A 27,167-nucleotide genomic window follows, 5' to 3' on the forward strand; every position below is an offset into this window, starting at 1 on the left:
AAAAAGGTAATTTAACACATACACGGCAACTGTTTCAGTCTTGCTAAGGCCAAGATGAGCTGCAATGTTTTGTTTGGTGTGTGCAAGTCACTCAAACCACCTCAGTCACACAATCATTTGTATACATTCACCAGCATGATTTTCACTGGAGTTTCACTTCTTCTCAATTTGTTCCCTTCCAAAGTCAGCATGACCTCCTCATATTTCTTCTCCCACGTGACAAGTTCAGTCAATAGTTGAAAGACCCATGTGCCCACAAAAAAGGTGAAATAATGTTTAACTGTGCGCTGGCAGTGGAAGTTACAGACGGCTGATTGTTCACAATCATCTCAAAAACATTTAGGTCAATGTTTTTTTGCTTTCTTGATACAACTCCATGTTTTGTGATTTATTTCTTTATTACTACCCACAAATAAAGAATATAATGTGGCTTTTTTCCTTCTTTTTGAGAACACCCTTTTCCATACTCCTGTGAAATAGGAAGAGTCTATTAGGAATTGACACAAAAAGACCCAAAAGTCTATATGGCACCTTCACATAAGCAGTGAGAGGGACTGCGGATCATCACAGAGAACTTACAGCATATACTTAACAATACGTTACCTCCAAGTACTTACTAAGGTTGCTGAAATTGTAATTGCTCTTTGGGGATAAAGGAAGATCATCTCTGATGACATATTCACAAGTCATCAATCTTAAGTCTTTACAGGTAAACACAAAACATACACAGACATCTATGAAGTATTAAGAACTCTTCCCTAGTTTTTAAGGCAGCCTATGTAGTTAAAACAAAAGAGAGGACACAAAGACCTTCTTCACTCAAATTTCATATAGATTGTGTATATGGAAGGCAGCTAAGCTAGGGAGAGGCAGAAAAAAGGGATAACACAAGCAAAGAATTAGCCATATCCTGGAGGCCTGGAAATGGAGTCCAGAAACGTTTCCCTAACTTCAGGACACAGTGCTGTCCATCCTTGCAGCAGCAGTAACCTCTCAGGAAACTCTGCTCTAACACCTTGCCTCAAGCCTGAAGTTTTACCATGTGTTGCAGGGACACAGATTCCCTGCAGGGGACCACACAGGCCAGGATCCTCCTGAAGAGCTGGCAAACACCCTGCCAAGGCAAAGATGGCTGTAAAGAAAGCAACTTCATTTTCACTTGGCAAGCAAAAGACTACAATGGACTGATCTGAACCAAATCCTTATTTGAGGTGTCCTCATACAAACATCATTCATCTAGGGAAAGGAGGATAGCAGATTCTTTTACTCAGTAATACGTAGAGCATCTTTCCATGCATCTCCTAGACCTCCTAAGCAGGCAATGCCTCATGCAAAATAGTCAAACATCAACAACCATATTTTACAAAAACTTCAACTGAGAGGTTGCATGCAATCCCTTCCAAAAGAAATAAAAGATGCCTTTCTGATACAGCAGACCACAGATTCATGTATAATGCTTTTCGGAGTGAATCTACCAAAGTAACTAGGTTGCCAGAAAACACTTCTGTATGCCACTGAAAAACCCTGCCTTTGTCCACCACTGCAGCTGTCTCAGTAGCACACGGCCCTGGACGGGCAATTCACAACTCTCAACACACACGAGAAATGGGGAGCAGGAAAAGAACATGCTAACGCTGAAACACAGAATTATGATCTCGGCTTATAATTTTATATTCAATTAATCAAACAAATGATTAGCAAAGAGATAAGATGTAAACAAAAGACTTAGGTCAAGAACAAATTTCCACTTGGATCTTGATCTCCATTTTATATATGTCACAGTGGCACCTCCTGAACTTTTGAAGGTTGAACAAAATGTCCTGAAGACATTCTTTTAAGCCTAACTTGATATGATTTGAAGCAAAATGACAAGAAATAGAACCAGCCAAGGCACCAAGCTAGACAACCAATTTTTTTACATGCCACTTCCTGCATCGCTTTTGTTTTTAACTGAAACGTGACCTGCCAGTAAATGAACAGCCAAGAGTTTATTGTCACCAGACCTCTGAAGTGACAAGTCTTTAATAAGACTGTCTTCTGTAATAAACCTTTTTTGTAAGAAGAGATGAAAATTGTCCCTCAAAACATATTAGTTAGATTGGATTGATTTATATAACAGCACAATAGAAGAGCAAGTCATGAAGGATAAAATAATTATCTTAATAATGTCCACTACAATGATTAACTGAAGCAGTTTGTACATTAGTAGGCTATTTATGTACGCTTTGACTGCATTAGGTTTCTCTGCCTATAGGCACCTCAGAAGTGCACCAAGGGCTCTAATTCACATCACTTTGTGGTTTATTACCAAGAGTGCGGCAACTAATATTTAACTTTTTTTCCAATTTTTAAAGAAAACATTGCTGCCTTTTTAGTAGTTGCCAGTGGAAATATGACAGAAGGAAGAGGGTAATGCATACTATTTTTTGCACAATATTTTTTATATTTAAGACAAGTTTTTTGTTGGTTTTTTTGTTGGTTTTTTTTTTAACCTTTTCCAGATGGGTCATTTCCAGACACAGTTATATCACATCCTCTTTTCTATTGTCAAAAAAATAAAACCCAAAAGTAATTCCTGGTAAATAGGGACCATATCTGGACTCAGGGCATTACCAAAACAAGGAAATGCCATATTTCCACTCTCCAAACTGCTGCTCACATCCAATCTTAGCCTGGCTGGCCGAGAATCTGAAATAAGGGGAATACTGTCAAAATCCCACACTAAAGGGCATTTCCCAACCCAATGGTTCTTCTAGCACTCAGAACAGCCGAATACAGGTGGCAAATATCATCAGTGCTTTCCATTCCAAATCACGTCTCAAAGAGAAGAGCAGAAATAATTTTTTCCTCTCTTGGCTGATCTGCAACACAAGAAGAACAGAAGATCAACAGAGAAATATACTGAGGTCCACAGGAAGAGGGATGAGGAAAGACACACAAGGGGAACTGTTGGATTCACACAGGCTTTTGATAATTTAGCTTTGGGTTTTTTGGGGAGGTTGGTGTTTTCTGTGCAGGGGTGGTTTAGTTTTGTTGTTTTTAAATGAAGCAAAGCATTGCCATCCAAAACTGCAAACTGGAAACAGTCCTGCATACCAGTGCAGATGATGCATATGGAGCAGTTTGAAGAAATGGAGCTATTATGAAGGTATAATCAGGTTACACTGGAACCGTTGAATATATTTTTCAGTGGTCATTCCAGATTGCCTGTTGCAACTTCAATTTTTCCAGTGTATCTCACTCTGCATCCAGAATAGACTCTGTCTTTACAGACTACAAATCAACCTCAATGTGTGGGAGTCTCTTGTATTTAGCAAGGAATTTAAGATATATTTAGTAATACAATATTTTATACATTTATCATGGCATCTTGTACTGCCTTGACACTACAGAAAAACAAATTGATGTGTTTTGTTTAAAATAAACAGACATATCTTCTTTGTCATGGTTTCATGATGATTTCCATCTCTGTTTTCATTGAAATGCTATTAAACGTGGTGGGTTTTAAACAGTCTTTGAGAAATGATTAGTGATAAAAACATTTAGATAATGGTTCATCTAATTTTGTTCACACTGACATATCAGAAATGCCATTCTTTTCGGGGTTCTGAAAGGATGGAAGCAGCGTTACACAATATCCACCACCCCCTAGTCTTTTTGTTAATCCTTTCTAATCAGCTGTTGCTTCACAAATCAATTTTTAGTTCTTTTAGGCATGCAGTGTGATGCTAATGTGTGGCAACAGAATGTTGATTATAGACCACTGGGTAGCACTAGCTGCCCCATTAGTGGCATCCAGCTGTCCAGATTCATGCATGAGCAAGAAGGATTTAATAAGTTAAGAGGAAGAGCAGTGAAATGCTTGTGATGCGAATAAGGACAATACAGAAATAATTAGTGTGAGGCAAACCACCTTTTCAAAGCAGAATTAGTTCTGAGGTAAATGACTGTAACTTCATTAATCACTAGGTGTATTGTAAACTTTTCAACTAAACTGCTTTGACACGAGAGAGGAATGTAGGATATTACAGAATACCCGTACATAATTACAAAAGTGAAACTATATTGTTTCTAAAGTTGTATGAACCATTCCTACGTAGCACATAAGAACACAATTCTGATCATCACGTGGCCATTCTGAGATTATTAAAAAGCATCAGCATTTACGAACTAACAAAAGAATTGACTGTTTACACCATAAGGAATGTTTTTTCTTCTTATTCTGAATGGAACAAAATGAGCACAGCCATTATTTATGGATACAGTAACCTCACGGCACAGTGCCAGACCCAAGCCCTGACCACAGTCTGCAGTTCTTGTCCTGCCCAGAAAAGCAGCAACTCATCGGGTGCAGAACGCTGAGAAAAGCGTCACGCGCATTCTCCATAGGAACACCACCTTGCGTATATTGATGACAAAGTCAATCGTCTCAGCTGAAGGAAGCCTGTAATTCTTGAATTAAGGTCTCTCCAAGACAGGATAGCCACGTTTGCTTCAAATTCAACAAAACAGGACTTTTACTCCCAACGACTGAGACGTTGCTATTTTCTAAATTATTTTTAATGCTTCTGTTAACCTTGTTTCTGGCAATGATGAACATAAAAGCAGAGGGCTAGAACCTGGGCATTCTAAGGCCTACAGTGCTAAAAAATATCCATGAACAGCTTGAGCACAATTTGAAGGATTAACTGTTTTAAAATCATTTAATTAATACAGAATACCACTACTTTTTTGGGATCCCTGTGTTTTCAGCTGTAGGAAGCATCAGACTACCACTGGCCTCAAACTTAAATTCTGATAGCATGAGAAAGTTGTTATTTTTAGTGTCGTCTTTTAAAATCGGAATCTGGAAGCACGTATATGGAGAGTTTCTGTATTTGTGAAATGTAAAACACTTCTGAAAGAACAGAAAAAATGAGCAGAGTGCTGTTATTGCACCCTGGTTATTCATTATCAAGTATTGTTTCTTCCTTTACTACTTGGTTCCTCTGTTACTCAATGATAAAGGCTTGTCTAGAGGTGAGTCTTTCTTCCCCCCCCCCCCGACAAACTTTCCCATGCCTGCTATTTTTTGCCTTCTGATCACAGCCTACAAAGGCCAAAATCCCCCACCACAAGTTTCCTTCCAAATTGTAAGTACATCCTTCAAACATCATGGTAGTTCTTTACTTCTAGATCCAATTGCAGTAAGTTCTCACAAGCTGCAAGTAAAAGTGCTGAAGGTTGAGATTAGCCCGTCGTTACTTTAAAAAATGAACACAGTACCATTTTCCTTACTTTCTACATCTTGACCTAAATTTCCTTAGGGTACAGAACTTGGCTGTGTGTTACTCTGATACAATAAACAGTCCATGGTTCCATAAATACCAGGGTCCAGCTTCTCAGCTGATGCAAATTGACTTAGAGCTAAGCAGACTGACACTAGCTGAGGAAACAGCTCTGTGTATCTAATTATACACACAGCAAAAAAGTCACTAAGAGCTCCATCTCAGTTCAGCCTATTTTACGTAATTAACTGTACAATAAAATGTTCCATGATCAAATAGCTCAGTTCCTTTGAAGTACTCACTTTCCATTTCCTTCAATAAGCACATCTAAGAAGAAATTCCTTTATACATCCATGAACATTTGAAACTATCAGCACTAGAGGCTGTCGTTTTCTATTTTGTGCCTAATCCCAGCTACTCTGGAGAGAAAAGCAAAATCTCCAGCTGGGTGCCGTGACTGCAGAATCAAACTCTTTAAATACATAATGTTCATCAGTACAGCTAGAGTCACGTCAGTTGTGATAGGGACCAAAGCCACGTTCTCCATTTCATCCTACACAGGCCAGACCAGTGCAAAGGCCAAAAAGCTCTCGGACGTGAACAAAATGGTCTGGATTTGAACTGGTGACCTGGAGGTGAAAGGCTTGCTAAGTAACCTCTCTGGCTCTCTTCTTTAGTCCTCACCCTAAACAGAATGATGCATTCATTTTAAGCTCTGTTAACTTTGGGAGGGGGGAAAGATAGTAATTAGCATGCCGCAGTTACATATATGGTTCATTTCTTAAACTCTTTGTCAATTCATTACTTCAATTTTTGACAAAGCAGCCTGGATTAAATCCATAAGTAAATGGATTTATGTAGTTTAGTCACTCAGATTTTAAAACGCTTCGAAGGCTCAGTGCATTGCCCTACTCCTACAGGAGCTTACACGCTATTCCCACAGACAAAATTTATTAAGTCCATTACATCATTATTGTCTAAATCAAAATTCTCTACGTATTTTAGTAAATCGCCTCCTAGAATCACAGTATACAGAGTCTGAGAACTGTTAAGTTAAAATAACTTCTCTTTGGTTATTCTCTGCTTTATTTCTCCCTAGAAGCCTTTAAGCCATTCACAGCAGTCCCTGACAGAATGTGCTGGAATACAATAATATGTCAATTAACTACAGTCAACCAGCTGCTAATACTATTTCTCCAAAATGTCTTCATTATTAATGGAAAGCACTGCGGTGTGGCAATATGCTAGAAGACTAACTGAAAAAGAAATTATGAGCCAGTTCTATGAATAATTATATTGCATTTCCTAACATTTTCCTATCACGTTAATTAGTACAGTTGTGGTTTTAAGTTCACAGATCCAATTTGACCTCTTTTAGCAACAGCCCGCAGAGGCCGCCCAGCCGGCAAAACCCTGTACTTGTTATATATTTTCACTTGATGAAGCTTTATAAATTATACACCATCTATGGTTTTACATTCATATATGTTTTCCTTAACCACTGAACATTTCTTCAAAACCCTTTTCTAGAGCATTTAGAAGAAAATAATCTGGAAAAAAGGTAACAGCTCTAAATGACTGTGTATGGAATTACTCACATGGGTGCTAATTAATCTAGTCTAAAACTGGGATGTGACAGCTCTGGAGACTATTATAAAACATAGGTCCTTTTTTGCTTGTACACAATTAAGTCGAACACAGCCCAGGTGACACGTGTCTGAAAGCAGATAGCAGCTGGGGCTGCTTGGTGGCCTGTGTGAAATGCACCGATTGTCTCTATCCAGTTCCAAAGCAACGCGCGTCATCATCACAAAAAAATGCTTCAGGAGCTGGCACAAATTGACACCCTTGTTGGCAGCCTCGGCAGTGGTGCAAAAGGCTGAAGGGGGTTTGTGACTGCTCTGTTCTGTTGCTCACAGATGTTGTCATTTCTGATAATGCTGACATCTCAACACATCCACAGCCCAATACCCTTCAAACCCTTTCTCCTCACATCCTGCCGGGCAGTGTCGCTACTTTGGGCGGCAAAACCAGTAAATTACCAAAACACCTTAGATGGCACACATAGACTGTTCATAGAGATACACTATAATTACGTTCAAATCTCATTACTTTTCTAAACGAATGTAAGTTTGAGCAGTAACGCAGCGCATAACAAACAATACATCATTAAAAGATAGGACTGCTGTGTTACAGTTCAGAGATAGCAAATGGTTTGATAGCATTTCATGTTCAATTTTGTTTTAAATAACAGCTGTCTGTGCTTCTCGGTGTCCCTGCAGGAGGAAAAAATCAAAGCTAACGCAGAAAAAAAATACTACTCCCCTCCTCCTTTCCAAAAGGAGTTCTTCAACTATTCAGTCAATTCAAATCTAAAAATAAACTGAAAAAAAAAAATACTTGGAAAGAAAAAAGAATGCCTTCCTAATTGCATATTAATTGCTATACCCAATTGTAACTTTCTTTTACACTAGCAAGTAACATCATTTGTGCCATTATAAGGCTCTAGAGAATCCTGCCAACAGAGAATGTGCATGTCAAATAATTGATTCAACCTGCCACTTCCCACAGGGTCAATAAGGAGCAGCTGGACTTGAAATCCTTACCTAAAAACAACAGCTGCAACACACAAGACAGACCCAGAGCAGAAAGGTACAGTCTTTGTTTCCTCTCTCCTGAACCAAAGTGCTTAGTTAAATGCCCTGGCAATAGAGCAGAATATAAAAAGACAAGTTCACCACTCATGCAGGGGGCAGAACAGGGATAACTGAAAGGAAAAAATTGCAAAGGGAAAGAAGGTATAAACGAGAGGAGAGCAAGACGTACTGAACCTGCCAGATCCCTGTATCAGGAGTTCATTTTTACTCTATGCAACTGCTCTGGATATGTAGGACATCCAAAATCAACTTCTTCCAGGAGCAAGCTTCAGAAAGCCCAGTGGCTAACGCTGTGCTTTCAAGGTCTATTGCAGCTTTCCCTTTCAACTAGGCTATCTGGGAACTAAGAAACCAGATCAAATAGCTTCTCAGCACTTCACTCCTTAAGTTCCTGCAATGCTCTAGGGAAAAGACAGTGTCAGCCTACCTTGCTCCTGCTTACTCCCAGTCCTGACCAAAGGGAAAAAACCATACACGCTCTTCATGACTATCCATGGCTCGACATCTGCCCTCATTTGCCAGACCTCAGCTCATCGGACCACAGCGGGATCCCTTTTTCCCCACATACAAAACCCAGAGGGGGACCATAAATTGCCAATAAAGACAGGTTACTGACCATTTACGTGGAAATCCCAGTTCACTGAGCAATCTGGCACCGAAACAATATTTATACTTGTTATTATCTGCCTGTAAAGACTTCTTTACTCTCTTAATAGTCTCTGAAAAAATCTTACAGTTACTTATTTCCCTCTCAGCTTCTGCTATTTGGAGGCATCATACAAGCTAGATTTATTTTTGTAATACCATGGCTATAAATTCCATGTGATGGGATTGTCCCTCAAATACATCTCTGTCTCAAAGTGAGCCTTGCAGAATCTGAAACACCATGCTCACAACACCACAAGCGCTAGTAAATATACAACTATATTTTCTGTAAATACTTGTACTTTCAACACGGGAGCAAATTCAGCCTTTTCATTTACCCCCTGTAACAAACACTAACACTGCCATCATTAAAGATACTAATGCCTGCCCTTCCTCATTAGCAACTGTGATAGAAAAATTCTTTCACTGCAAAAATGTGCTCTCTGCTAAAATTTAGGAGAACTTTGAGGACTAGCGTTAGTCTATAGAAGCTTACCCTCTGGATTTACGCTCAGAGCTTTGAATTACAAGTATCTTTGATCATCTGCGATACTGCAGTTTCTTACATATGCAACTCTACCTTGCTAATAGGAGCTTCAGTACCAACAGCATGCCACGCGCTTTCCAAATTCCCATGAAGACTCCGACCCCATCGTGAGGAGCATACACACACATAAGCAACCTGTAGTTACAATGCGATTTTGTTCTCGTGTGATACGGCCCATAAAAATGACACTGGAAAAAAACGCCTAGGGTATTCTACAAATGTAAGTATGCATATTAATCAGATATTGCACTTATGCTATATAAAGCTGTGTCAATGTTCATGTTATCCAACAAAAATCAAGGGCAGTTGTGCCTCAACTGTCTGAAGGGAAATATATTTGCTTTGTAAATATTAATGAACTTAATATGGTGTCTGTAGGGAGAGATTTTAACAGGGAACGCAGACGAGTGAAGCAACAGAATCACAGCAAAAGCAGGACTAAAGCATGTCATTTCTATTGTGCCTTTTGAAACATTTCCCCATCATGAGGTTATCATCATACAGATCGTATATTATTAGCATGCAGTCCCAAAGGAAGATGTTTGTTTAAATGTCCACAGGTAAAAGGTTGTTATCTGATGGGTATCAAGATTACATTCAGAGGATTCAAAGTGCCATGCGATAAGTTTCTTTCCTATTAGGGCAAGGTTTGCACATTCACTTCAAAACAGTAAGCAGCAGCGCAAGTTCAAAGACTTTTTCCACACGTGGAAAAGACATTTCACACATACTCTTGCAAAACAAGGTGAAAGTAAAAAGAATTAATGAAATTAATCAGATATGCTGTATTTGAGCAATAAAACAACAGTTTTACATTAACATCTCAACTAAAGGATAAGACTATGAATATGCAAATAGAAGACTAAGGCGCTTTAACCTTTTGGCTTAACAAAACCCAAAGGGACTTTAAAATGAAAGGTGGAATTTCCAGCAGAAGAGGCTGAAAGTCACATATAACCCCCTTTCCCCCAATCTGAGAACACGCAGCTGTATTGAGGTTTAAATACAGAGTCCCTTGTAAGTGTGTGCAAAAGACAGAAGAGTCCAGGAAAGAATACCAAACCTGAAAATCCTTTCCTTGCACCTCACCAAATCCCAGACATTTGGAGACAGGCTCACGAAAGACCCTAGGTTCTTGCAAGAGGGAGAAATCAGAAAGACACCTATCCCCCTGGATTTATTGTGCATTGATCATGGGGATGAACATGTAGCAGCTGGTTCTTAGGATTTTATTTCAATCTGCAGTACTAAAGAGTACGGCAGTGCATTAGCATGTAGTATTTTTAGTCTAATAGCAAAGACAAGAGAGATATACTGGCTCAAAAAAAGTTCAATACTCCTGGTTCAGAAAAGCATCCCAAATTCAGTTCTGGTAATCTTAAAATGCACTCCTGAATCAGGATGAAGACAGACAGAAAAGCAGAGACATGGGCCACTCCGACTTGGTTAATTACAAGGCATAACCGCAAGTCAAATCTGTGCTCTGCGCCATGGTGACTTTCAACTGTAAAATTATACTGCTTTTAAACCTACTTAATTCTGCTTTAACCCTCAGCCCGTATTTATCTTAACCACCAATTGTTTTCCAGTTATTTTACTAGTCCCAAAGTACATTCATTTTTTTTTTTAATGTAAAAAAAGAAAATAAGACTTCAATAAATGAATCCAATTTAGATTTAGTAGCTGTAAACAGCCTATGGTGGTAAAAATTAACCTTCACTCTATTATCTCATGAGAGACCAGGTTAGAAGCAAGGTGAGAACCTGAGCAAGTCTTTTGGTAGCCTTTGTTCAAAAACTGTTCTCAGGAAGCACTGTTTAGTCCTACTGAGCTCACTTAATTTATTATTCACTTTTTTCATTAATCCCAAATAAATGAATCACATAATCTGTCCTGAAGTCTAAGTAGGAAGGGCGATACACACCCTTAAACTATGCTCACATTTGAATTTAAGCAAGTTGTTCTGTATTAATTATCAGGTATTTTATCTTGGAAGCCCGTCAGTCATTCCCATGTTTCCACAGGTTCCTACTGCCAATGCTCCCCACATCCACAGTGCTCTTCTCATCTGCTCTGTCATTTCATATATAATAGACAGACCCATTTGTCACCTTCCCAGGCATAGAGTATGATACAGAACCTATGAAGTATGTGGCCAATATCATCTAACCTATTAAATGTCAGAATCATATATCTCAAACAATATGTCAAGATGCTGTAGTCTAGCAGCAATAAACTCATTTTGTTCCTCACAGGGAATGCGTTCCGGCTAGAAGAATCCACGCGGGTTTCATTCTGTATAGATTTGATTGTGACCTACTGTTGATGGCTAACATGCTCGGAGATGACGGTAGGAGTTGGCCAGATAAAATCTCAGATGGGAAGACCATAAAACTTCACGAAATATTCCCTTTACAGTTAGGTAGCTTGTACCAGTTTGGTCTCTTGTAGGGTGATCCGATGCTTGCTCCAGTATGACAATCACCTAATGTATTTTTGTATTTGACTATTATTTCACCCTCACATGCCACACTGGACATTCTGCTTTGGGGAAAATTATAGGCAACAGAACTGGATTTAAATCAAACAGAAGCAGCAGTTTTCCAGAAGCAAGACAGCTACGTGAGTTTATTGGAAACAGAACACCAAAAAGCAGACATCGTACGCTCTGCAGGATGCCAGGAAAGTGCCAGCAAAACAAAGCATGTGCTCTTGGCTCGTGTGGAAGGGCCGTTGCCCATGCCAGCAGAGCGGCTTCACTTAGCACCGCATTGTGCGCTGCGGCTGGGCGGGCGGCACAGCCGTCATCTGGTAGCCGTTCGCCCCAACCGCACATGCTTCCAGCACATGCTGGGATGCACAGCTAAAGCACCTCCAGGGCACTCAGAGAGGACCAGGTCACATGGACAGACATTTCTTGTCTGCAAAGACTGATGAACACGTCACTGGAGAGTCAGTTCAGAGAATCGAAAACCCCGCAGCTGAAGGAAACCCCCAAAATGAAAGACATCCCCTGCAGGCTGCAGGGCAGAAGGCTGGGCACTGGGCTCCCTGCCTCGACGCTGGGCCAGAGGGACCCTACCCTGGCTTCTGCCAGCACCCTGATGAGGCCTGGGTGGCTGACTGGCATCAGGAACAGACTTCAGCTGGCCACCTGGCTTTACTGCTGGCGACTGCCTGGCTGTACCAATCCTTGGCAGACAGCTTCCACTGTCAGTCTCCCAAAACTCTGCCTTCATGAAGGCAGCCTCCTTGCAAACCTTCATAGAGCCAAAGGCAAACCCTCTCCTTCCTCTTACTCCATCTCAGCTCAATTCCTGCTAAGATCCACAGATCAGTCAGACATGAAAGTATGGCAAAATATAAATCATAACAGATTTATTAATATGAAAAGCTGAGAAGCAAAACAATGATTGGAACAGCAATTTCTCTGTAACTCATGAAGTATTTTATGCGTGTATCTCACTAGAGCTACATGGATTGCTATTCCTCATTTATTCGTCTATTTATTCCTACGTGCCCATGGGGTGAGAAGCACAAGCCAACTTAACGACAAGAGTGTCCAGAAGGGTAACAACAATAACTGAATCTCCCCAAAATGAAGGCTTGACCTCTTCTGCATTGGACTGATTGACAAGCCAGTTGAAATCATTGGGATTTCTGGCTGAAAGCCAGTACTGAAATAAAGGGATGTTATCACAATCTTTTTTGTCATGCAAGAAGTAACAGGAAAGAAAAAAAACATTGTTTTTTTTTTTTTTTTTAAGGTCTTTTCACACAGCTCACTACAGTAATGTACACTCCAAATGTATTCACTCCAAATGTACAGAAATCAGGAGGAAAAAAAAAAATCAAAGAAACAAGAAAAAATCTGAACCCTGAACTAGTGACAATGTTGTTAATTTAGCTACATGCCTGTAGAATTTTCCAGCTATTCAGGTTCCTGTTATCATAACTGCCATTAAATTGTAAGGATAAAAAGAATAAATGCTTTGACAAATTTCAATTATTAGATAGTTAGCTACTGTAAACACAAAAGAACCCATGCAGAGACCTGTCTTGTATTAGTGACACTCATTAGCTGTAATGGAGTTACAGGAGTCATTATTTATACAATACACTAAGCGCGTATAAATCTTTACAAAGACGCATTGACTGAAAACATCTACACTATGCATAGAAGTGGATCTCCTTGATCCTTAACCAGTTTTAGGGGGAAAGGGTGACAGGAAGCCATGTTTCCAACTTCCTCCCCCCCATTTTTTATTTGAGTCACAAGTAACATAGAAACCGGTCACATGGGACATTCACAGCAATCATGAGCTCTAACATTTCTTTCCAAGAGGGATGCCTTCCTGCTTTTCTCTCAATAGCCATATCAAAACCAACAAAAGCTGTTTAAGTTTAATAAATAAAGTATCATGTGTAATGAATACGGGCTTTGTCTGCTTTATCAGCCTTCTACCTGAATAGCAGTCTAAAGAACATATAAGAAAGCATCGCTGCCTTGGCAGCTTACTTATCATTTCAGAAGATGACTTGTCTGTTGGGATGATAGTTAGGTTTGGGCTTTGGGGACAGCACTGAATCTCTTTGAGCCCAGCAAGAGAACAGCTACACAGAGCAAGTAAATCATTTTAATTTTGTACAAGTTGAAAAGCATTTTTTCCTCGACTTCAGCTAGATGACAGTGGCATGATGGCTGATTTTCATTTCAATCAGAGCAGCATATGATTACCACCTAATTAGAATGTAGAAATAGAAAGAAGATCATTTTTTAACCTACCCAAGAGAACGGTGCTGGGGGAGGGGAGGAGATTATGTTAATCAAATGATACTGGCATATAAGAGCTACCAAAATAGCCGCCTGAATTTTTATCGGCATCCTTACTGTCCTTGAGGATCTGTCAGTGGCTTCAATCGAAACCTGTATTTTCAGAGCTTTATTTCTGACTAATAAATATACTTTAAAATAAATACATGTCACTGCAGGCCCAAACTTGTCGTAAAAGATATCACCTTAGGCATAAATACATATATTTTTTCAAAACTACGCATAGTTTTGTTGACAACTGTAAAACTGTACACATGAAAACTACCCAAGCAAAACCAAAAGTAATACTATCTTAGGGGGAGTTGCTTGCATTAGATAATTTAAAAAAAAAAAAATATTTGCTTTCATTAATTAAATACTGTCAGCTAGCTACTCTACTCCTTTTTGAAATATACATAGAAACTTAGTTGCTCTGCCCAGGGGAATATAACTGAGGTTACATTAAAGAAAACTGCATCAGACAACATTTTCCAAGACACACTGTCTCCAACTGCATCCTTCTGTAAAGATAAAGACAAGACCTCATCTCAAAAATGCCACTTTGTTTAATTATCTCTGAAGAATGAAGAGTCAAAATTAGGTTGCTGAGACCAAAGGGAGGGGGAAAGAGAAATTTAAAAATAAAAAAAAAAAATGAAATTATCTTTCAGGCAAGCAGTCCAGAGAAATACTGAAATTCGCTTGCACTGATGTTTTCACGGGCTCAGGAGGTAAAAACAACTTGTTAGCCGCCTGACCTGATTTTGAAGAGAGACATGAGAAATGTTCCTACCCTGCTGTCTCACACCTGCTAGGTATATGCCTACGTAACATAACACTGCGTAGTGTAGATACTGCCAGACTACCATGGTACCCAAATGGATGCCATGGGGTGCCATGCTTACCTGCAGAGAGCTGCACATGACATAACATGGTGATCATGTTAGTTTACCCCAAAATAAAGCTCCAGTGTTTTTAAAAGCTGAGGTGCACCTGCACTAGCCTGCCTTGTGCAATAGAAAACAGTGGCAGCTCCCTTTGCTCTGTCCTCCCAGGCAGTGGCTGTCCAGCAGGACATCTACCTCTCTCCAAACTAGGCACCAGTACCCAAGCACTAAGTTTAGGTGCTTGGGATATCCTGCCTGGCACACAGATAGCCCTCTGGAGGCCAGTGGCTCTCCTGGGGTCCTGTGCCATATCTGCCAGCCCACACAGCTGTCCTGTCCTGCCTCGGGCACCTAAGACCAGTGCTCTTTTTATTTCAGCAACAATAACTCTTTTGAGCCGAGGTGCCTCAAGCAGGCTTAGGCCTGGGTGGCCAACATATAACACAGCTAGTTTAAGTCCTGCTGGACCTCTCGGCTGTGTTTTACACTTGAGGAAGCTGTTCCCTCACCACCCTACTCTGGCCCTTCTTGGCCAGGAGACACCTGCTTACCACAGCATCAGGGTGACAAGCTCTGTGAGGACAAAGAAAACAGCATGATTCCTGAAGCTCTGCCCTTCCTCAAATTCCTACACACCCTCCCCATCCTTTGAAACTCAATTGCTCAGGCAGATTTTTATCAGCAGGATAAAAGTCCCTCCAGTCACATCCACGGTTCCCGTTGCGTTTCCTCAGCTCTCCCTGCTCTCATACGTCCACAGCTCCTGCTGGCGAGGCAAGGCCAGCCCAGTCCCTGCACACCACCAAGGCACAAGTGTGTATGGGAATCAGTGCACAGGAAAGGTAATTCCACTTTAACCATCTCAGTAGTGGAAAATATCATCGTGATTTGGACAAAGCACAGTACAAAACAAAACACAGTTGCAGGGCACCCGTGTTGTGGTGTGCCTAACTTGACAAATCAGGTGTTTCCTCCTGAAAATTTTTGTCATGAGGAGTATAACAAGTGTGATCCTGCCTGCCTCCCCCCTGCCAAAACCAAACAAAAAACCCCCCAAAACAAACACAAAACAAAAACCCAACACCAAAGTTCCACTAATTTCAACTGTACCAGGATTTTGCTCATCCTGTTTTGCTGGAAACATACACCTTTTTTTGGCAGTGGGATGATGCATAACTACTCGCTAAAACACAGGGACCTAAATATCATGTACTTCAGGCAAGACAAGAAAAAATATCTCTTTAGTAGTAATTCTAATGAAAAGGAATCAGGAATGTGTTGATTTATTTTCCATCTATCTGCTTTTAATCTGCATCAGTTATTTCAATGGAACATATATTGCAATTGCACTTTCCTGGTTGTTGTTCTACTGGGGGAACTGCGTAATAAATGTTGTGAGATATTGTGCAAGAGAAAGAACAATACTTTGAACTAAATGTGCTGTTAAATTAAAGTCTTTTCTTGAGCAGTGAAAAAGTCCTGAGGCTTTTCATGTCAGTGACATAAGGTAAGGCATAAACCGAACTTTTATTTTTCACCCTTTTGAGAAACATAGCAGAAATACTGAAGAAAAAGCAAGTAACAATTTCTAACGCTGCAAATATTCAAAGATAGCCGCCGCAAAAACAGAACCCTCTCCCCACCGCCCCCAAAAACGTAGGAGGTCCGGTATTTAAAGGTGTCACAATTCTTTTGTGATACCATTATGGGAAATCAGGTGGCAATGTCTCAAACCTTGCCAAATTATCCCAGAAAGAAACATTCTGAACTGTTCAAAGAGCTTAACATGCATTTTTAAATGAATTCCAGTGTATAATTTCCTAAAGGATGGGATCCAATTCTATTTTGTGCTCTGAAGAATTCTATTAAACCTTTAGAGCACTTTGTGAAATGTGAAAATGCAGTTTGCTAAAGAGATAGCCTAGGTGGTCTGCAGTAAATTAACCCAGTACTGCTGACTGCAGCCATTCTTCTGAGTTTGCTCCAAGGGATTTCTACGCTTACAGTGTAACACCATTTACCAGCTTCTAAACTAGAGTTGCCCTCTGGCTGCCAGTCAGCAGACCTTGGTGTAAAACATGGCCAGAAATTAGTTTGACTAAGAGTTGCATTTCAAGACCAGAACAGTGCTGTGTGTTACATACAACTAAGTGCAAACCATTACTTACAATACTCTTGTTTTTCCCTAGTGGACTTTGTGTAGTTAAGTCTTAGGCTGCTAGACTATGACAACTGCTGCCCTGCCTAGCTGGTGTTCTGTGTTCAGTAAATTACAATAGATCTCTCTCTGTGTTGCTTTGTAACAATTAACCTCAGAAAGGAGCTAACTCCATTTGCATGGTAATGAGACATTCATCTGAGTGACATCGGAGTTAAGCATGCTAATAAGTTTTTATGCAAACACCTGAGGGGTCAAGCACAACAATGGACTTGGATAAGAAAACCTTTTATTAAATGCAAATCACTTTTCTTGTAAATACTATGACAGAGAACATCGTAGGACTCTAACACAGCTTGCAAGAATGGAGTCATTTAGGTTATATTTTCAGGCCCCCAGGCTGACTAAGGAATATAGCCACTGATTTATTTATATTTTGAATATCATTGTGGATAAAATCTTCATTATAGCATCAAAGGAGAGAAGTACTACAGGAAGGTAGAGAGGAGAAAACAACAACATTGCCTTATCTTTCACAAATTTGTCACAGTTTCCTGGGATGCAGGAAGGCAGATAAGACACTGCTGCTGTATAGCACAACAAGAGACTTACAAATGTGTCAGGTTTCCATCTTACTCACCTGCCTGGTTTTGCCAAGTGTATTTTTATGTAGGCAAATTTCCTAGTGAGCAGGCTATCATTTTGGTCTCTATCTTGCACTAAAATTTCTTGAATTCATTCAGTCAATTCACATTCTGCGCTTAAAGATTTTGAGACCTTAGGACAACCAGTACCAGACATTACCGAGAAGATAACTGGCAGCCAAATATCTTTGGGACTACAGTAGCAGAACCTGGACAGGACTTCTCAAAGGCAAGGCAGATTGCCCAAGAAGGAATGAAGGGAAGAAGCTGACTTTGATTCATTGAAGTCTGGCGCAGCCAAGCGCAGGAGGCCTCTCTCGTTCAGGAGAGGCTGTTAGCAGGACACACTGACTCATTCTGACAGCGCAGCCAGTGTCAGGGGAGCGGTTCTGGTTAGTGATAACAGGAATGAAACATGGGCAGCCCTCTGAAAAGCTGGCCTCGTGGCAAATTGTTAAAGGTTTTGCTCCTAGTCTAGAACATGAGAATTTAAATATCCAGTGGGTGTAGTGAGAGTTGCTCTATCTTTACAACAGAAGTTTATAGAAAGGACTATATCATATGGGTATCTGCAGTAAGAGTAGACTATGTTGTTGAGACACAGAAAGTCTCTTTCATTTCCATTACTGTACAATGAGCTACTTTTGGGGAAAAGTTTGGGTGATGTATAATATTACTAATCAAAGCCCCAAGTCTAATCCAAGGGAATAAGTGTGCACAATACAAAATGGATCAGATTGACATCTGGCACAGAGCTACATTAGTTCATTTAAACCAGATGAACTATGTTCACCTTGCTATATGTGTTACACAACAGCAACCCAACAACTGTATGCTTCTTAAAGATACTTGTCACTCCATAAAGTTTCTGCTACCTTCAATAGAATTAAGTATTTTTATTTTGCTGCTGATCCATTTATGACATGTAAACACACTAGTATGCCATAGTCTAAAATTCAAGCCAGTAGATTGCAGAAAAACCTTACAAAGAGGGAAAGCTTTGTACAAGAAAGTACAAAGCTATGGATAACTGGACCCTCAAAATGTATCTTGACTGAAGTCTAGTGCTCTACTTCCTTCAAAAATTAACAAAAGCTCTTGGGGATTAGCTCTGAATTGTCATATTCACTGATATGTAATAATTGCATCAAATGCATCAAACAGCACGAGACCTCGACTTGGTGAGTTTGGGATCTAGGGTGTCAGGAAACATTTAATATAACAACTATTAGCTATACTCGTCCAAATTAAAAAAAAAACAACAGCTGTGAGATGTAAGCTCAGTAAGATAATTTTTAACAATTGCTTCCTAGTCAGGACAGCCTGGGCTCCTTTTCACTGTCCAAACATTGTACACTACAGCTACCTAAAAAGAATTCAGATTACTTCGGAGTTTGTGGTAAGACAGGAAGTTTACAGCTAGGCAGCCAAGAAGGCCAAGAAATAGAAGGGAATATGTTACAGAGAGTGAGAAAGGAGGAATCATGCATATTATAGAATCATAGAATGGTTTGGGTTGGAAGGGACCTCACAAAACTACAGAATTAAGATTGTTCAGTTTTCATTCATTTACTCTTCTTTGCATATATTTTTTTACCATTTTTTAATGATTAGTGCACTTATTTCTGCTGAGCTCTAAGTCATCCAGTTCATGAAAAGCATAATTTAAGTCATTAGCATGAACTAGGTCATTTTAAGCATCTTCTGAAGGGTGTGCCTCAGCTTCCCGGGCCTTCCTGACTCTCCAAACCATGCATGCGACCATGAGACACTCACTAGAAAGGCTTTGTGAATGTCTGGATCCATCAGCGGTATAAATTGGACTGTGGATTCATAGAATGGTTTGGGTTGGAAGGGACCTCAAAGATCATCTAGTTCCAACCCCCCTGCTGCAGGCAGGGACACCCTCCACTAGACCACGTTGCCCAAAGCCCCATCCAACCTGGTCTTAAACACTTCCAGGGATGGGGCCTCCACAACCTCCCTGGGCCACCTGTTCCAGTACCTCACCACCCTCACAGGGAAGAATTTCTTCCTAACATCTAACCTAAATCGACCCTCCTTCAGCTTGAACCCATTACCCCTTGTCCTGTCACTACACTCCCTGATAAACAGTCCCTCACCATCTTTCCTGTAGGCCCCTTCAGGTACTGGTAAGCCGCAATTAGATCTCCCCGGAGCCTTCTCTTCTCCAGGCTGAACAATCCCAACTCTCTCAGCCTGTCCTCATAGGAGAGGTGCTCCAGCCCTCTGATCAGCTTTGTGGCCTCCTCTGGACTCTCTCCAACAGTGTTCATAGTTTACACTAATCTGCGTGAACCATAAATACACTGGTGTTTTACACACACAGGTCAAAAAACATAAAAAATTATTAAAACTCAGATAACAGTCAAGAACATATATGATAAACATTGTCACTTCAATCACCATTGGCTGTAAATCTTAAGTCTTCTTCCAAAACAGACCTGAAGCTTTCCAAGGACAGACAATGGGAGGACCTCACCTGAAGTCTAGGGAGGGAACCAGAAAAACATGGAAGCAATACACTTAAGTAAAAGACAGAAAGAGGGAAAGGTGACACACAGGGCATCCGAGAGTTTCCAGGCCAGAAGCACAAAAAGGTGAAAAAGGGAAGACTCGAAGTATGTACTGAAAGTGCAAGTTTTCTTATAGCTGAGAATCAATGGCTGAATCATACAGCAAAATACTTCAGAAAATAGTTTTCCTGGAGAAAACTTCTAGACTTTTGATAAGCAGTCTACCAAATGAAGTCAGGATTCTTGTAAGACCACTGACAGAAAAAGTAGTTAAGGGGTGTATATACAATACATACTCAGCTTTTGAGGGAGAAAAGCTTACTTCTGGAGCCAAAAATATTTTTAGCCTACGTTTTAAATTATGCAGTAAAAATTATAAGATGGCAAAGTAGCACAAATGTAGAGGTTCTAGCTTTACGCTTAAGGGTTAAAATTACATACTAACAGATCAGACTCCCAAAAATAAGCCTAGAGCACAGGCTGATAAGATGACACTTAGGCACCCAAAGACGATCCATCCAAAACTCCTGCTTCACTGCTCAGATCTCTAAGTCACAGGAAGCTACCAAGAGCTCAGTGCTGCAAAGAACCAGCATCCCAACACATATGCACTCCTTAGTCTACCTTTCAGAAATCAGGTTTGAAAACCCCAACTTACCATTCAAATCTCAACATAGTATTTCCTTTAAATTAAAAGTAGGTAAAAACCAAAACAAAACACATAAAACTGCTAAATTCATACCCTCACATATCACATTCTCCTGACAAAAAGGCCCCCAAGTATATTGCTAGAGGAAAAATACTAATTATCTCCCTGCACCCAGTGCTTCTCCAGTGGATGCTTTGTTAAATATTTTCAGACAAAAATACTGAACAACTCTAACTGTCCGAAATCTGCTGGTTGTCATCATGAGGAAACAGGCATATCTTCAGTTTAAGGCATTGTGATTATTTTATTTGTTCTGTCACTTCTTTGTTGCATTTCTTCAATTTCACACTAGGAACTATCGGCCTGCTAAGAACTCAAACCAGAAAAAGACAAAAACTAAAAAGGGAGATAGGGAGATCATTCTGTTGAAAGCATTTTTTTGTCTTGTAAAAATAATCACCATCATGTTGTCACTGGATGAAAACCAGTCCCGTTCAAAATTCACAGTTGTATCGCATATTTAGTGAGTGTTCCAGGGAAAACAAACACTTAACTGTTAGAATCTCCAAAATTAATGAAAATAGAAAATACAATCATACAGCTTTTTACAGTAAAGTGACCCCTGGAACACCACTGACCTTTGGTGGCTGTTTCCACTGACAACTGTTATATACATTTCCTTTCCAAGAATCTCCTCGTTATTACATGAAAACTCTGATGCTCAGAAATAGTTTAGGAAGAGAATAGTCTTTTACTTTGCCAGGAAAGATTACAATGCACAGGAAACGAACAGTACGGTTTCAAACAACGGTATTTCCCTTCAACTCCAGGGTAGCTTTTAAATATAACAATCTTTCCCCGGCTACATTGTCCTGACCTGATTTCATTTGTCTTAGACAAAATAATAAATAATAAAAGACTTTGAGGCTCAAGTCTATGTTTACTCTTTTCACAGTTTTGGAGTCAAAGACCATAGTCTTAAACAGAAATTTGGAAAATTTATATTTTCTTCCATACCTCATTGTGATTCTTGCTTAACCATTCCTTAATAGTGTTAAGGGCAATGACAGCAGCAGGCTCATTTGGAAAACCTAAAGACAGAAGAAACGAGAGATAAATAAAAGGCACACATTTTTCTACACATATAACAAAAATCTGGATTTATTTTTTTCCTCCATTTTTTGGACTATTTTGGGATTACAGTTGGTCAACTCCCTTCTTCAGAGATTTGCATAAAAGTTTTAGGTTACATCCATTACTTTTCGTCCCAGCTAAACAAATTGAAAATAGGACCAGTGATGTTTTGCTGGATTTAAAAGACAAAAAAACCAAGAACAACACAACCAAAAAACCAAACCAAAACAAACAAAAACACAACAAAATCTAGTTAGGAAAGCTCAAGAGTAGAAACAATAGAGCACTATACATGATTCATACTAGGCAGGCAACAATATAACACATATATCACAGTAACAAATACTCGGCTTACATTTCATGGCATGCAAGAAAAATTCAGATGTTTCTTAAGGCATAAGGGCTTTCTTAAAGCTTGCTTCCTTTCATCCATCTGTCAACAAAACTATACAACGCTATGACCCCAATGCCATAGGACATATAAGGACAGAAATGTTTGAGCTAGAAATCCCTTAATTTATGACCTAAACCATAATGAATAACTTTGGAAATTAAGGAATTCATGAAGCATAAGCATATGAATTTAAGGCTTGATGCTGCATGATATACTAGCAACAGTAACTCCCCCAGCACTAAACAATATCAGAAATCTTTCCAGGGATACAGACTTTTTGCTTTGATGGTGTCTATCTATCAAAGCTAAAGATGCTTTCATTACTTAGGCAGCCTTAATTTAATTTTCCTTTAAATTCCTAACTTGAGGGCAGCAAATCATTTTTGTGAGGATTTAAAAATAAAAACCCATAAGCTGTATGAATAGCTCTCAGTAGGTTAGATTAATAGAACAGTCTGAAGAGGTGGAGCTGCAGGCACAGCGTACAAGCAAGCAACGGGGCTAGACAGAAACAATCATGAAATTTGACATACAGCTGCGTACGTAGAGCCTTTTTTACATCACACATCACCCCTCACACCATAAACTGAAATGCAGACATTGCAAAAATTAGTAGACTTGTCCAGCTTTTTGACCTGGCACATTATCCTCCAAATTTCTATCTTCTTTAACCCTTTTTCAGAACTTGTGCACTGCTAGATTAGGGAAAAACCCCAAACAAACAAACCCCCCAAAATCCCTCCACCCTGAATCACATCCCCAAAACATTACTCCTGTAACTGGACTCTGCAAGGATTTTGTCCAGCAGCATATGTACTATCTCAAAGTGATAGACGACAACTATCCAGCAAGAGTAGCATGTAAAAAAGTCAATGTTTTAGTAATACTGACATTTAGCATGTGCTTCCGCTGCACACATTTCTCAATAAACAATATTTTTAAATTTTTTGAAATCTTTTTGTCCGGGTCCAAGATGGAAAATTAACTAAGATCCTACAAGTGTTACTGTGGATACTTCCACTGCCGCGGAGAAAATATATTCTCATGACATTTAATAATGCTGCTGATCTCATCAAGGCATATGTCTTATGACACAGGCTAATGAACACTAACGAAACCCAAAGCAGGGACTTCCAACAGCCTCATTTTCATCGTATAAAATAACAGACCTCTAAGCAGACCGTCTGCTTAAATTAGTAATATCCTATCTAACAAACCGTGACTTTGTAACATAGAAATTCTGTACCCTGAGTGTGGTAGATCTGCCTGGACATACAATGAACGCCATGCAGAGGAAGAAACGCGTATTTCAGACAACTGATATACCATTGTTTATGCGCTGAATGGTTTATTTTCAGAACAATTCTCCCTCCAGCAAGATTCACTTTTCAGGCTTGTTTTTCACTCCCTTGCAGCAGGGTATCTGCCCAAAACTGTGATAAAGCACTGGTGATATTATAGAATCTTTCCATAAATTCTACGTTATTTAGAAAACTGCTGCCATACTAACCAATCTTAAATAGAAGCTTATCTAGAAAACTCATGCTCAATTACTCCTAAGTAACCACAATGTAAAGGAAATAGTTCAGCAACCAAAATAAAAAGCCTCGAATTCCACATATGATTTCAGAAAATGTCTTGAAATCCACAGAAGTATTTTATGACCAGTTTAAAAAAAAATCTAATTAGTATTTTACACACGTTTCTGGTAATTTTAATGAAAGGATTACCTTACTGGCTTTATGCAAAAGCAGGATGGAATTTAGGCTCCCATTCCATACCCTGCCCCAAAACAAAAGACCCTGTGTCTCTGATTCTCAAACAGAAAAACATTTTGGTTTCTAGGACTGGGTTAAAGGGAGATAAAGTGAGATGGGACCTTTTTAAACATGTTTTTGCATCATTTTTATCTCCAAGCTACATTTGTCTGCCATAACATTTCTGGTCTGCTCCCATATGTGCACCCATCCCCCTTCCCCACTTTCAGCGAAAAAGCAATCTCGGTGAGCACGTGGGAATCAAATTACTCGAGAGAAATGAGCTCGAGGAGCCTCACAGTTAACCGACTGCTGGAGCAGCAGCTCAGGCAATTCGGGCTAAAGGCTCAATTTCACAAAAGATAAAACAGGTAAAGTAATAAGAGTGACACTGGCCCATGTTACTGCAGTGAGCGCTCCTCCAGAATACTGAAAAGGACAAGGGCACAAAAAGGCAAAGCAGCATTAGCTGTAAGGTACAGGCAAGCGATGCCTCTGTAGGGCTTCACTGGGTTTATTTGGCTGGAGAAAAAGGGAGGGTTGGCAGGCTGTACGCCATGGATAGGCGCGAGGTGAAGTGTGTACCTACCCACACAGGCCTCTAACTCGGGCTGGGCTTCCTACAGCCTCTGGCGGCAAAGCTGACATTTTGGCAATGAACCCCGCTACACCGCAGAAACTGTGCAGGCTACCTTCGGTTCCTGAAGAGCTGGACTTTTACTGCAGCCCTCTGCATTTTGCACTGCCCACTAATCACATCTCACCATCCATTACCAGGATCTACTCCCACCCCTTCAAGTACAACAAATCCTAGAAGTGAGCAGCCACTGTCTCTTGTGCCCCTCTCAGTTCAGGAGTCTTCCTTTAAAGTAGTTTTATTCATTACAGCTGATGCCACAGTGGGTGCAAGCCTGATAAGTTAGTAGGAACAAGTGTCTGCCGAAAGTCCTGCAGGGTTTGAAAGCCATGGTGGGTGAAGGAGAGATCCCACGTGCGTGCATGGCCACGGCTGAGCTTTGCTCTGCTCGTTCAACACTGCCAACTCTGAAAAGTATGGCAGTGCTGACTGTCTCCACATGCCTGTCCCTCTGGCCATGGCGGGAAAAGGCTCTATTACAGCTGCATCTCCAGAAACACTTGTTGCTCCAAAATCTTTGTAATGTCCTTGGAAACTTATGAAAGCTCTCAACGTCTTTGCCCAATTGCTTCACACAGCTAAAATGACACTCTAGACAGGACCATTGCCTTTTTAAACGCCTTTAGAAAAGCAAGTGCCAGTTTAACACTGATTTGGGCACTACCAGTATCAGTCTGGCCACAGCCAAACTTAGACATTTCCTCTCCTCCTCTTTTGTGTTGTTAATAGATGTATATACTGTTACATTCACTCCCTAAAATGAATGACTATGCCTTCATGCTCCCCACTACAAAAACCCCATCCTACTACCAATCACATAAAATATACCTCATCTGAACTCTACTGCTTTTGGTATGTCCTTGCACAGATATTACCGACGGTGACAGCCTATGAAAGCTTTTAAAGGTCTTCAAACTTACGAGCTTCTGCACCTCTTTCCAGGACTTTACCACCTTATTCCTGGAAATTGTTAACACTGACCTGAGAAATGGCTGCTGAAACAAGCTGTATACTGTGCAAGTACTTGCAGTTATCATGGTCATAATTTTCCAGAGGAGGTGTGATAAGATCTGGTAGAATTATTTTGAAAGATTTGATATAAAATAAATATGTTGTTTTAGAGGAGGAGAGTGTGGAGGAGAATTGAGAAAGATAGTAACTATAGAGATACATGTTAAAGTTCCCCTTACATTTTGTATTTATTCCCTGGAAAGTAACTGGTAAGAACATAAGTCTCCCTGTTTCATCAACGTATGGAAACTATGCGATGAATTCCCTGTCATTGGACACACTAGTGTAAATGTCAGCCTTTTGTGCTTGGGGGATTTAGCAGAGAAACATTCACACTATTGTGAGTGTCTGTTACTGTATGCCTAATTTGTCTGTGCAGTATCTGAAAAATGTATACTAGAAGTTCTTCAATGAATATCAGCGCAACAAGGATTTTTGAGACATAAAATTAATAGAAATCTATTTAAGGGACTCCCAAATTGTATGGATATGCGGGTAGCTTTACCCATCTCTTTTACTGTGCTCAATCCAATGCTGCATCTTATTAAAAATGTCCAGCTTACAATCAGGTAGTGTCACCTCCCCATGAAAAGCCCAATAACAAAACATAAGTACTAAATAATCAACATTTAATATGATATAGCTGAAGATGATAACAGATTCTATCAGGTTATAATACTAATAAGCACTTGTCAATTCAAAAAAATCACTTCAGTAGCTGCAGGGGTAAATGTTATAATTCGTCAGTTTAAATGAGATGCCTAATGTTTTCTGTAAATCAACTCATCCTGGTAAGAAAAGGTCTGCATCTTTTTTTGTTGGCATAACGTAAAATGCTAGACAGGTTTTTATTCATTTAAGACTGCTCCCTTCTCCATGGTTTCTGAAAGGCTCATCACAATCTTCATATTCTTATTTGCCAGTTTTAATGGTTTAATTTTGAATCATGAAAAGAACCAAATGCTCATCAACACAAGTACTCCTCGTGTTTCTCATACTTTCTCAGAAAAATATCTACACTGGCATGTTCGTGCATATATCAAGATGCAACAGTTTACAGACTGTTCCCATGTTCTAAAAATCAAATCTGAGTCCCATTGTCTAATCAACATGACTGTAAAAATGTAATAACTTCCATTTATTTAGATATTTCTCAGTGGTGGCTAATAATATGTAAAGGAAGCTCTTCAAATAGTAGCTCAACAGTCACATTTCGACACTCTAGAAGCGTACTGAAGGCCCTCTCTGCAATCAGTATGACAGGACATTTCCATCATGCATCAATTATTTACTATGTGGGAATCATCAACACCAGATGGTATGGAAAATACTTTTCCCAGGTTTGTTTAAAAAAAAAAAAAGGCACTAAACATTTATTCCATATATGTTCTGAAACTCAGTATTATTATCGGGGCTAAAAATGCTTTCTG

The 27,167-nt window shown here is 39.8% G+C and overlaps 1 protein-coding gene across 3 annotated transcripts in view; it reads right to left on the reverse strand.

The window, feature by feature from the left end:
* Positions 1 to 27,167, reverse strand: part of MACROD2 (mono-ADP ribosylhydrolase 2) — an 892,353-nt gene that overhangs the window by 245,892 nt on the left and 619,294 nt on the right. For all 3 annotated transcript variants that reach the window (XM_054819960.1, XM_054819959.1, XM_054819958.1), the window contains exon 8: positions 21,822 to 21,895. In XM_054819960.1, the coding sequence (XP_054675935.1) occupies positions 21,822 to 21,895 (74 nt within the window). The remainder of the gene's footprint in view (positions 1 to 21,821; positions 21,896 to 27,167) is intronic.

This window comes from Grus americana, chromosome 3 (assembly GCF_028858705.1).
Source record: "Grus americana isolate bGruAme1 chromosome 3, bGruAme1.mat, whole genome shotgun sequence".
Taxonomy (NCBI): Eukaryota; Metazoa; Chordata; class Aves; order Gruiformes; family Gruidae; genus Grus; species Grus americana.